The following is a 13,321-nucleotide window of genomic DNA, read 5'->3' on the forward strand; positions in this document are numbered from 1 at the left end:
TAGTCAATCTGATTCCGGAGCTTAGTTTTCAGCTTGTGTGCCTTGTGAACCTACTGTGCCTATTGAACGGAAGTTATTTGTGTCGCTTATTTCTGAATTTTGTGTCAAAAGCAACTATATGGAAACTTGTCAGCGGCTAGAACATCGGAAACGTCCCTAGAACTTCTCCATATCCTGTATTTGCCGAACATGATGCTTGGGGCTTGTTTTCTTCCTGTCTATGAAGGCCCTGATGCCATTACCACAGCCTAGGAAAATATTTATCGTTAGTTTGTCACATACAAATTGGACCTGCAAGGTAACTACCTCATTTTCGACTGTATAGTTGTAAATAGTCGCTGAATGGCGCTTGAAGTTATCACTGATTTGTGTCAACAACACTCCCATCACATGCATGTGGAGACCGTGTAAATCGCCGGGGATTATATTTTAAAAAGCGTTAAACCTTAAACAAAGACGGGGAGCGACTGGAACAAACGCTTGAAAATGCTGTTGCAGTGAACATACACCAAATTAAGGCTCTATTAATTATAAAAATCCTACGGAGCCTTTATTGAACTCCTCAAAATTCACGAGAAGAAGAATCGAAAAGTTGTGTTAATAGTGATATTCCTGAAGTACACAGCAACCCATAAAACGATCCCTAGCAGTCCAAGAACGCGTTTTCCGCCTACGTGACGGTTACATGACCGTATAATAACCGCTCGTTTTGGTTATTATATAATAAGACATAGACGTCGCATTACCAATTAGAAACTTCTGTTGGCCCCACCCAAACAAATATTTTACTAGGACTGTAGGACCCAAAGAGCATCATCCTACACGCCTCAGGTTTTAACACCAGCAATGTTGCATAGAGTCCTGAAATTCTGCCAACGTGCGGAAGGGCCATATAGCTGTTGTGGTGGGATATATGCACATTTGGTAATAACTCTTTTAAAGAAATGTTATTGAAAGAGGCTAGAAAATGTTTCATGACTATCGCATCCTGCAGTTAGTCTGTGAGGAATGAAAGCACGATAATTTTATCGTAATTACCAGAGTTTCGTCATTCTGTACCACAGCCTCCACCATCGCGAAATCAATGGAGTTATTTGAAATAGAACGTCTTCGGAGTACATATTTAAACATCAAGACAATACGTTAAACGCATTCGTACGGTAATGTCCAAAATTTGGGTACATGTATGCAAGAGTAGGATCTGTTGGTATCGTATCCACAGGCATTCATATATACGAGCGGAAATAAAACTATCGAGCTCCAACATCCCACTGGTTGGATCGCGGCCCCTTGGCCGCACAATGCATTTAGTTACAAACTTTTTGCGAATGTAATAAAACTTGTCCTCCAAAATGTTTCATTTTGTTGCATATATGCTCGACCAGAAAGCCATCCCAGTCTACTTTCATATGTTTGCAAATCACTAAATTTCATTACCCACTGAAGCGACCATAACCAGGGCAAAAATATTGTGGTAGAATACTTTGCTACGATTACTTGGACCCTGGTATGCCAGATAGGGCTCAAAGTTTTGGACGTGTACTCGGAACTCAATGGACTGTCTGTTTTATCCCATCAGAAACACGTCGTAACTTTCGTAAATTCTATTCTATTGTGCAAATACTGAGAATCGGTTGGAACCCAGGGTTTGTGACTCACGCAAGTAGAGGTAAGCTAGTGCATATCCTATTTATGCAAGAACGTGAGAGCCTGCTCACGACGTAGAACAAAACTCATGAACGTCTGGGAGTCTCAAAGAGGTGGGAGAGCAGAGAAGAAGGGGCTTCTCAAGTAGGCAAGTAAGTGGGGCAGCTGACAAAATCGGTTCTCGAGGTTTATTCCACATCGGCACGCGTACAAGAAAAGAAATCCAGAGCTAGGAATGATCAGAACCACCACAGAAAGAGTTTACAGAGGGTAGCTGCTCAATTGTGTTAAGGAAAGCGGTGGGCGCCCGCTATTCGCGCAACGAAGTGGAATTTTCGAAGGCTCTGACGTGTCCCTGATGTATTAAGGTAATCGCGCATTTAATTCGATAGTACCAGACCAAACTTTTGAGCCCCTTTTAGGCACACCGGTGTCTCAAGGTTGCTGGGGTATTATTCTACCAGACTTTTCGCCAGAAGTACTATTGCTCTAGTGGACAATGAAATCTGGTGAGCCGCAAAATTATGAACGTAGATCAGGATGGTTTTTGGCCTGAGCACATGCGCAACAAAACGCAACATTTTGGCGCGAAAAGTTTTATTCCATTTGTGAAGATTTTGCAGTTAGGAGAATTTTGCTGCGAATGGGTCCCCGAAAATGTAATGTGGACTAAGGTTTGCAGTTCACATTTATGCCCGAAAGCCCTGGTGATTGTACGAGGGAGGTCTAGAGCCGATAGACTATAGAAGTAAGCGGATGATTAATCAGTGAACATTGCCCTTCCCCGTGAAGGAGGAATCCAGTGGTTGACAGACTGCATGCCACAGGCCGAACTCCGGTAATCTCGCCTAGTCGAGCATGCCTTCATGCCAAACATTCCCGCTTTGTAAGTCCATGGTTCCCCCACTGAGCCCAATCTATAGATTTAAAAAACAGTACAACTGGGTGGTCCAGACAAATGATCGAAGAGTACCGGTGCTTAGCTGGATGTGAAGTCCAGCTTAAGCTGATCAGAAAACTTCAGGGTGAAATTTCTAGTAAACGAAATCCAAGAAACCAGCCAGCCCTACGGTGTCCAATCTCATGGCTGTACTGGAAATTTGGCTCATGAGACCACCCCGACGAGACCATCTCTCACTTACACAGAGCACGAGGAGGTGATACTTTGGATGAACCGCGAACCCAAATTCTTCCAATAACACAGGGAAGTCTTCAGTATCTCGGCATCAGATGCCATAATCTGTGGATACGTTGAGCGCCAGTACTTCACTAGAGCAACACAAACGTTATGAGTGGCCTTTTTTGTCTTCTGAGACCAGTTTTTTTCAAACTTCGAATTTCTATAAATTGAGCACATGTTCGGTGCACGGTTGTTAAAATGCATCTCGGGTGTTGGACTGCAGTCGCGTTAAATTTAAATTGAAGCCGTGTATGTCAAAGTCCACGTTGCGCAATGACTTACGTTTATTGCGAAGGACGGTCGAAGGAATTTCGCAGAACACGGACAAGTGAATGTCGGCCTTTCATTCCTACCAATGTAGAAGACAGCTTGCCAACAATAAGCCCCCGTTTCCAACCGCATGTCACACCAATTCCCCTTGACCAGATGAACTGAAACCTTCTTGTTTTACTGAACTATTCTTATAACTCTTACGGACTTTGGTCGTACATTGTGATTTTTGCGGTTGCTCGCCGTCGTTATCTGTTTGGTTGTGACGATATCGATTTTGAGGCGAAGTGATCTGCGTGTATCCTCAGGCTGGTGATTGTACCGCCTTATGTTGTAACCTTACGGTATCTGCAGGGGAGAATCCGTTGGGGTTTGTTGAATATGTATATTATTATATTTGCAATAGTACCGTGGTTCCAGAATCTGATTTCTTGGTCGTTTTCCTGGGTTGGCAAGCGTGACTCAAACTCAGAAAGCAGATAGTTGTAACAAACAATGCCGACGCTATCCTTACACATTGCGTCAAGAATACTAAAGGAGGAATAGCTCGACGGTGCATCGCTTGAGTATTGATATCAGCTAAATAAACGTTGACTGACTACACATTTTATCTCGTACTTTGACTGGCTGTGACAACAAACATCGCTCTTCCAAAGATCGGACAATTCAGGAATGGCCAAATAAAGCCTTCGACCAAATTTTCAAGACCATTTTCGTAAATGACAAGAAGATACTATGAGCTAAATAAACGAACGTGTCTACAGTTGCCGTGCCGTAGACGTACGCCTAAAACTTCCTCTTAAACCGTGTTTCAAGTAGGGAAAACTTGACATAAATATTTAGCGCTTGATGGCAATTATTCGAGCACTTAAGATCTTCCCAGGCAGCTGCAGTCTATTGGAATTTGTTTAAACCAATTTGAAGCCAATCGTGGGCGCAAAATTCGTATTCTAATTGCTGCCGGCTGCTTCCCGCGTTATCTCTATGAAAACGGTGGGAAATTTTGTGAAAAAGCTGGTTTCCCGCGTGTTTTCTCAAAACGGGTTAGATAATAATCACGGTCGTTACATCCACTCGAGCGGCCATTCGCGACCTGGATACGAGAAATTCTTGTACGGATGCGGCTAGCGTCCCGCTAAAGCCAAAACATTCGTCACAGCTTGTAAGTCGTAGAATTTTCAGCAACCTTGTGAATAGTCGCCTTTGTGAGTTTTTTTTTTGTAATTGTCAACATGCGCTACATCTGGCCTAAGGCAAGTTTTGGTCTTCGCCGACATACCGAGCCATCAATAGTGCCGTTTGTTGAACTATTGGATTTGTGGGCAGACCAAGCTGATGGCGCGATGCAATGGCCGCTGATTTCATGTCCTTGCAGAAATTAAACGGACTGAAACGTCTCATGGGTAGCACGCTTGTCTGAAAAATATTAGAGGTATAGTGAACTACGAAAATGTCATCAGATTAGTTATGGCAGCTGCAACACCGTCGTCGCGACGCCGTAGTCCGGTTCATGAACAGCCTCATACACGAACAACTTGGATGAGCCGTTTACGGTTGCCTTTGTGGTTATTGTATTATTGGGTCTATCGGGATCTCACGGCGGTTCGTCGCTGCCGTTACAACGAGAAAATAAGGCAGCCGTGTCTACATTGGGGACACAAAATAGAAAAAATGACCAAGAGTTTTGCTAGAAAGCATATTGATTTGATTTAGAATGCTGCCCGAAATAACAGACAGTCAAAAGTTGTCACAATTCCCAACGCTTTCAAAGAGGCGACACTGCTCGATTTCAAGAACGGTAATCGATATTTACTTGCAGACAATAGTTTTACGGTCGATGCAAACTGGTAGCCTAGCAGTTTCTGGAGTAGTCAAGGTGGGCATGAGGGACGTGCATTGATTAGATCGTGCGCATTTGAGGTAGCCTCGAACTCGCAGAGACAAGATCAGATATATCTGGTGGAGTTGCGTGTTTGTACAATAAGCTGAGCTCAGAATGGAGCTGTGCAAAACTAGTTGTCTCTGAGGGTAATATCGCGTCTTATCGTAACATCTTTCCATCTATCAGTGTTTTTTCCGATTAATAGAGAGGTGGCCAGGGAAATATACTACTACTAAAGCAAGCTTAGAGCAAGAACAGGCGTCCGACAAAGGTTGCCCCCATTTTAGTTTTCCCTTCACTACGGAAGGCAGACTATGAGGTTCATCATTCGAAAAATGTATTTTTTGGTACGAGGGCATGCAGTATACGTGAAAGATGTCAACCGTGCATTCTTTGGTATTGTCGTTGATGGGCATGATCATAAGGCTAGCCAGAATAAAGCGTGAGTTTGTTCGTCGTTGCAGGTAATGGAACGAGTGAATGACAGGATACAGTCAAAGGAAAGAAGGGCATAGTTGCGGGTGTGCTCTCAAACTGGGTATAGCAGTACCATGCCATCATTGCCCTGAAATACTTTGGTTTCTGGACAGCCCCATCACAGACGTCACTTTTGAGATGATTCAGCTTGGACGTGCAATTCTGAGGAGGAGGATGAGAGATATTTCGGCTGGCCGAGGAAATCCTCAGAGGTAGATCAAAGCTAATATAAGGTCGCAGATGTTTTCCTGATCCGGTTGAAAAAGTATTGTGGTGCGGCATTTTATATACATTCGAAGTTGTATTAGTTTTGGTCGTAGTCTGGCAGATGAGGCCGTTCACGGGTTGCGTTTCTTATTCGAAACACTTATGGCGTCAAGGCATTATGTCCGGAAATAGCATGCTACTTGTGTATCAGGCTGTAGTATGGGCTGTTCTTTTGTATGGCTGTAGGACCTGGCCTGATTGAGTAACGGAACCATGGTATTTTCAGGTGTTTCACAACGGTTGTTTCAAAACCATAGCTCACGTGGGGCGGTTTCGGCAAATCCGGAGGGTGACGGCTGGATAGCGATTGGTCGGTTGCGCACCGGGGATTTCCACTGAAAAATGTGTCTGTGCAGTCCCCGGCCAGGTCGTCATCAGTATCGGCGACAGTTGAATCGCATCAGGTTTGGCCACCTCACAAGCTCATTTATTCGGATATCATCGACATGATTTCAGAAGTGAAGATGGGTTGCAATACTCATACTCAGCGTTGCACATGGAAGCATACCTAGCAAGCTCGATAAGTGGCCAAGGTTTGCATCATAGGCTATAATTACGAAACTTACGTGTCGTCTTCGGCCGCTGGATTAGGGTATCATGCATAGTTGGAGCCTCGTTTTTATCGGCCCTCATATATACTGGCCTGGTGTTTACTACAGGTAGCAGACAAGAGAGAGATTAGGACACTGCGCAAAGTTGAGGCTTAACGATCAGCGTCGCATGTAGGCACTGGCCTAGCAGGCTCAACAAAATAGCCCAGGTAGGCGAAATCGCGATTAGGTATGAGTATGAGGTCCGTCGATGCGCAATTAGTAACCAAGTTATGCGACATAGAGTACAGCAATGAGTATGATAAACTGTCAAATCAGGCCATCGCTCACAGTTGAGCTTGCAAAGATACTGGCTTGGTGTTTTCTATAGGTAGTGAAGTTAAGCGGCGTTGCGTATAGTTACGAGTATGAAAGACCGTCGTCGGCAATCGGGTGAGGTCTCATAATCAGCGTCGCACATAGATGTTAGCCCAGAAGCTACAATAAGTATTCGAGATGAGTGACAACACGTAGAGTTGTGAGTAAAAGGGACCGTCTTTGGTCATTATACTGGGCTGCCGTGCACAGGTGGGGCCCCATAATCATCGCCACACCTAGAACGGACCCAGTAGCTAAGGTAGGTAGTCGAGGTGGGTGAAAACGGCTACCGTTATCATTGCGACCGCTCTGTGGTGGTCACTACCTATACAGCGTTATGTTCATCATAGAAACGATACTTTCAGCTATCTCGTGACGCTGTATTATATACAGGTTAGCTATTTATCTCTGGAAAATGGGATCATCCACAGAGATGGCCCTCGCATCGCCATTGCACAATTCATGCGGTTGTCTAACAATGTTGCACTTAATGGAACTTCAAATCCATGGGAAAATATGTTGTGTTCAGGTTCACCGAACAAAATCATCTCATTTAATAAACCCGAATAATATAAGGCAAACAAACGTCAATTTGAAGATGAGGGTGGCCCTTGGATCTTAGGGCTTAAGTCTACACCACTTGATCTTACGGCAGACAAGTCCACACCTCTCTTTAGCTTCAACTTCGCCGCGCCCAGTGATGCATATGCTTGCCGAATCCCGCTGTCGAATCATCGGTGTACACACGGCTCATTCGCTATCGCCTACTGGACTGTGAGTTTAACTTTATAACAGTAACTCTCCAGCGTGGACACCGACCGGGAGTTGTGAACAAAGAGATTAGTTAAGCAGTACTGAGTTAGCCACCGCAACTTTGCTTAATTATTTGTTTTAAATGATATCGCGGAAAATCCTCGTTTTTATCGGCCCTCATATATACTGGCCTGGTGTTTACTACAGGTAGCAGACAAGAGAGAGATTAGGACACTGCGCAAAGTTGAGGCTTAACGATCAGCGTCGCATGCAGGCACTGGCCTAGCAGGCTCAACAAAATAGCCCAGGTAGGCGAAATCGCGATTAGGTATGAGTATGAGGTCCGTCGATGCGCAATTAGTAACCAAGTTATGCGACATAGAGTACAGCAATGAGTATGATAAACTGTCAAATCAGGCCATCGCTCACAGTTGAGCTTGCAAAGATACTGGCTTGGTGTTTTCTATAGGTAGTGAAGTTAAGCGGCGTTGCGTATAGTTACGAGTATGAAAGACCGTCGTCGGCAATCGGGTGAGGTCTCATAATCAGCGACGCACATAGATGTTAGCCCAGAAGCTACAATAAGTGTTCGAGATGAGTGACAACACGTAGAGTTGTGAGTAAAAGGGACCGTCTTTGGTCATTATACTGGGCTGCCGTGCACAGGTGGGGCCCCATAATCATCGCCACACCTAGAACGGACCCAGTAGCTAAGGTAGGTTGTCGAGGTGGGTGAAAACGGCTACCGTTATCATTGCGACCGCTCTGTGGTGGTCACTACCTATACAGCGTTATGTTCATCATAGAAACGATACTTTCAGCTATCTCGTGACGCTGTATTATATACAGGTTAGCTATTTATCTCTGGAAAATGGGATCATCCACAGAGATGGCCCTCGCATCGCCATTGCACAATTCATGCGGTTGTCTAACAATGTTGCACTTAATGGAACTTCAAATCCATGGGAAAATATGTTGTGTTCAGGTTCACCGAACAAAATCATCTCATTTAATAAACCCGAATAATATAAGGCAAACAAACGTCAATTTGAAGATGAGGGTGGCCCTTGGATCTTAGGGCTTAAGTCTACACCACTTGATCTTACGGCAGACAAGTCCACACCTCTCTTTAGCTTCAACTTCGCCGCGCCCAGTGATGCATATGCTTGCCGAATCCCGCTGTCGAATCATCGGTGTACACACGGCTCATTCGCTATCGCATACTGGACTGTGAGTTTAACTTTATAACAGTAACTCTCCAGCGTGGACACCGACCGGGAGTTGTGAACAAAGAGATTAGTTAAGCAGTACTGAGTTAGCCACCGCAACTTTGCTTAATTATTTGTTTTAAATGATATCGCGGAAAATGTGCACGAATAGTAATCAATTATACATTTTTTTAGAAAACTTGTCGAGTAAAAAACAACTGGTTTGGCCATACATTATGTTCGCACCAATAAAAAGAAGCATGATTTTTAAAGTTGGTCGTTGGTCGTTGGATCAGTCTATTATATTTAGTTGTGTCATTATAGTCAGTTTCAAGCATGTGCACGACTGGGCAGTTGCCGTAAGTAGCCTCGGCAGGTCACATCGAGTATGATGGGCCGTCGTTCACCGTCAGATTACGATAACACGCATTGTTGGAGCCTCGTTTTTGTCGGCCCGCATAGTTGCTGGTCTGGTGTTTACTGTAGTTAGCAAAGATGATCGGTGTCACGTATGGTTATATGCGTGAATGACCGTCTTTGGCCGTTGGAATAATAATAATGTTTAGTCCCAAACTGTGGGTGGCATACTATCTGGCATGATCATATGTTTACAGTTAGAATGAGGCACTACTGGGGATTTGTGGGGTTGCGGACTTCACAAAAAGAGGACAATGTCATAAACAGAGGGGGTATATCTGAAGAAATAGTAATAACAGGTTTCTTTCCCAACTCGTTGGGAACAATGGGCATGAGGTCCAACTAGTTCAGAGACATAGCCAGCTTGCATGAACTTAAGCTGAAAAACATTTCTGGTCATGAGTGTCTTTGGGCGGTTAGGTAAATGGCCGGAGTCACAACGAGCAAAAGTGGAGATGGAGATAGAGGGATTCGAATTAAGAGCACATGATGAGTTTTTCTTAAAAATGTGGTTTATTCTGAAAATAAACAGACTTACTGGTTGAACCATTGTATGGAAGTCAGGTGCAGGGGATGGACCAGACGGGGACATGGTGCTGATACACAATGCGAACCAAACACCATATACGGATTTGTGGAGGAGGCAAGCCGAAATGGTATCAGAAAAAAACCAGGCTAGCCATATTTGAGCAAAGATTTATCGGGTACGAAAGAGCCCGCCCCAGGGACCGTCTGGATTTGCTTGTAGTGGTGACTGCGGGCTTGAGTGGGCCAGGGGTTGTGGTCGTGGTTCTGAAGAAAATAGTTGCAGGAGTGCCATCTCGTTTGGTATGACAGTGCCATGCCATCATCGCACTGACACACCTCGGTTTACCGACAGCCCTGTAACCATCGCAAACGGTGCCACGGTCGGAGAAGCTATACGCAGTTCCGTGGCAGCTAATTCTGGGTGAGACGAAGATTGACAAAGAGAGCTGGGCTCATTGATAGTTTCCCTTTCGTTAGGGGATTGTGTGAGTGTAGACCGGGATTAAGTCAGTTTGAATGAACAATAACACAAAGGGACGCTTAAGCAATTGCAGTCGAGGTTTGAAGCTTTGGAAGAGGGGCAGCGAGAGTGAAATAGAATGAAAGCAGTGGCGTGTACCGAGTGCCAGGAGCATAAGATACAACGGTGTCAATGGAAAAATCTAAAATGGGAGGACAGCAAGCTAAATGAACCCAAGAAAATTGAGTACGTTTGCTGATCTAGAAGCCAAGTACTAGTTGGGCCAGAGTAGGTTTTAGGGAATTGAGAACTTTTTCGTCGATGTAGCTAGCTGTTGGACTGGTTGAGATTGGGCGGTAGTTCTGGATTACCAAAACACCACGACATAGGCTCCTTGTTGTGCAGAAAGAGTGGAAGCACCGCTATATTTCCTGGTCGGTTGTAAAGATATTTTATTAAGTCGTCTTTTTTCCAAACTATTTCACCCGAAGCCCAACATACAGCATTGCAGTGGAGGCGTGCACGAGCACTTTGTTTTGTCCGTGTTTGCCAATTTCCCTTGGTATTTAATCCCATTCATAAGGCACCCTTACTTTTCCATGTGGTGACGTTTTAGTCAGTGTTCTTATTGAGCATTAATGTGATTAGGAATCCGCAGGTTCTTGGGGCTTGATTGATATTTCAGACTGTCGGGAGGTAGCTAAATCAAGCACAAGCGACAGTTGGATGCCTAAGTGTATTAGTGGAATACGGTTACGACCTGAGCGGATGCGATATATGACATAAAGCGACGTGAGAAAAAGCGCACAAATCTACAGCTGTGACACTAGCTAAAGCACTTATAGCGAAGAACTGCCCTCCAGGGGGCAAATTTTAAGTGCCCAACAAATGCCGAAAAACAGCAGGAGCACGATCAAATGTATATACAGCAAACCAGCTTGTAGAACGATAGGTGCGTTGGCACACACAATGTGCAACGAACCAATAGGAGGAAGAACCGGGCTATCAGAGTGGCTGAAATGGCGCGAAAATACAGAAATATAATTTATGAAAAATAACTAGCCACGAGGTTTTCGCACAATTGAATTGATTCTTCGATGGCCACGACAGTATCAAGTTTTCTTTTTCGTAATACATTAGGCAACTTGTCTACATTGCTTTATTTAGTTGGGCAAATTTTCAAGGCCAATAAAAGCCGCCGACTATAAGTACGTTGCCTAATGCAATAAGAGATTGTAAATTGTAGATAAAGGTACCCCCCCACAATAGACGAAGCTTTGAAATAGTTTAACGGCTGAAGTAATTCGCTGAACATTCCAGAATATACATGGCCCGTGTGGATGAAAAATATGCGGACATGCCCCTCCTGTGAACTGCTCCACAATTGCCATTACGGATTCGTTGTTAACAAGCAGTGTTCCATTGCTGGCAGTGTGAGGAAAATTAGGAATTTCTATGTGGACTTCATCCTGTAAGCGAAACCAATAGTGCTGAAAAGCCTTGAAGCACCGTACAGCTGTTCATTCTTATTGGAAATAAGCAGCAGTGCGCATCCCAGTAAACATCGTAAAGTCCCAACCCGGGACCTTCTGGTCGGTAGTTTGAATACATAACCGTTCCACCATAGGCGGCTGGACAGCCCATGTGGTGACGTTTTAGTCAGTGTTCTTATTGAGCATTAATGTGATTAGGAATCCGCAGGTTCTTGGGGCTTGATTGATATTTCAGACTGTCGGGAGGTAGCTAAATCAAGCACAAGCGACAGTTGGATGCCTAAGTGTATTAGTGGAATACGGTTACGACCTGAGCGGATGCGATATATGACATAAAGCGACGTGAGAAAAAGCGCACAAATCTACAGCTGTGACACTAGCTAAAGCACTTATAGCGAAGAACTGCCCTCCAGGGGGCAAATTTTAAGTGCCCAACAAATGCCGAAAAACAGCAGGAGCACGATCAAATGTATATACAGCAAACCAGCTTGTAGAACGATAGGTGCGTTGGCACACACAATGTGCAACGAACCAATAGGAGGAAGAACCGGGCTATCAGAGTGGCTGAAATGGCGCGAAAATACAGAAATATAATTTATGAAAAATAACTAGCCACGAGGTTTTCGCACAATTGAATTGATTCTTCGATGGCCACGACAGTATCAAGTTTTCTTTTTCGTAATACATTAGGCAACTTGTCTACATTGCTTTATTTAGTTGGGCAAATTTTCAAGGCCAATAAAAGCCGCCGACTATAAGTACATTGCCTAATGCAATAAGAGATTGTAAATTGTAGATAAAGGTACCCCCCCACAATAGACGAAGCTTTGAAATAGTTTAACGGCTGAAGTAATTCGCTGAACATTCCAGAATATACATGGCCCGTGTGGATGAAAAATATGCGGACATGCCCCTCCTGTGAACTGCTCCACAATTGCCATTACGGATTCGTTGTTAACAAGCAGTGTTCCATTGCTGGCAGTGTGAGGAAAATTAGGAATTTCTATGTGGACTTCATCCTGTAAGCGAAACCAATAGTGCTGAAAAGCCTTGAAGCACCGCACAGCTGTTCATTCTTATTGGAAATAAGCAGCAGTGCGCATCCCAGTAAACATCGTAAAGTCCCAACCCGGGACCTTCTGGTCGGTAGTTTGAATACATAACCGTTCCACCATAGGCGGCTGGACAGCCGTGTGATTGACTCGCACTTAGACAGGATATAGCCTCATTCATCCTTCATCCCGGACCCACCTCACGCGGTCACACGTGCTCACTGCCCCTTCAAGCGACTTTCAGATGGAAGTTTTACTCATTGGACGAATTTTATCGTTCGATTGAGCCACCTCCTCATCGTTGGTAGTGTGAGGTGATTGGGGAAGTTTTGCGAAGATTTTGTCCTGTAAATGGATTGATTTTCGAATTTTAGCATCGATTAGCTTCACTCAAAAAAAATCTACAAAACAAACGTTCCATTATAACTTGCAAAATATCTCAGGAAGCTCACGACGTTGATGATGGTGGACAGCCGAACGAGCCTGGCTGATGCACACAAATACCATACTGCTAGGTGTCCACGATTGCTAATAAACAAGCCCCATGGCTTCTACGTCGATCATAGCGGACAGCTGAAAGAACCTAGCTGACTCAAACAACTGACATGCAAGTTGGGGCTCATAATCCCAAATCAGCGGCGGGGGGAATAAACAAGCCCCATGGCTTCTACGTCGATCATAGCGGACAGCTGAAAGAACCTAGCTGACTCAAACAACTGACATGCAAGTTGGGGCTCATAATCCCAAATCAGCCGGCGGGGGGGGGCGCCTATCTATCT

At 44.5% G+C, this 13,321-nt stretch overlaps 1 protein-coding gene across 1 annotated transcript in view; it reads right to left on the reverse strand.

Moving 5' to 3' along the window:
* Positions 1-1,116, reverse strand: part of T265_01992 (hypothetical protein) — a gene marked incomplete at both ends in the record, with an annotated part of 36,020 nt that extends 34,904 nt beyond the window's left edge. Inside the window, one exon of the mRNA XM_009166130.1 lies at positions 1,039-1,116. Within this exon, the coding sequence (XP_009164394.1) occupies positions 1,039-1,074 (36 nt within the window). The remainder of the gene's footprint in view (positions 1-1,038) is intronic.
* Between the last annotated feature and the right edge of the window lie 12,205 nt (positions 1,117-13,321).

This window comes from Opisthorchis viverrini, assembly GCF_000715545.1.
Source record: "Opisthorchis viverrini unplaced genomic scaffold opera_v5_22, whole genome shotgun sequence".
In the NCBI taxonomy this organism is placed as follows: domain Eukaryota; kingdom Metazoa; phylum Platyhelminthes; class Trematoda; order Opisthorchiida; family Opisthorchiidae; genus Opisthorchis; species Opisthorchis viverrini.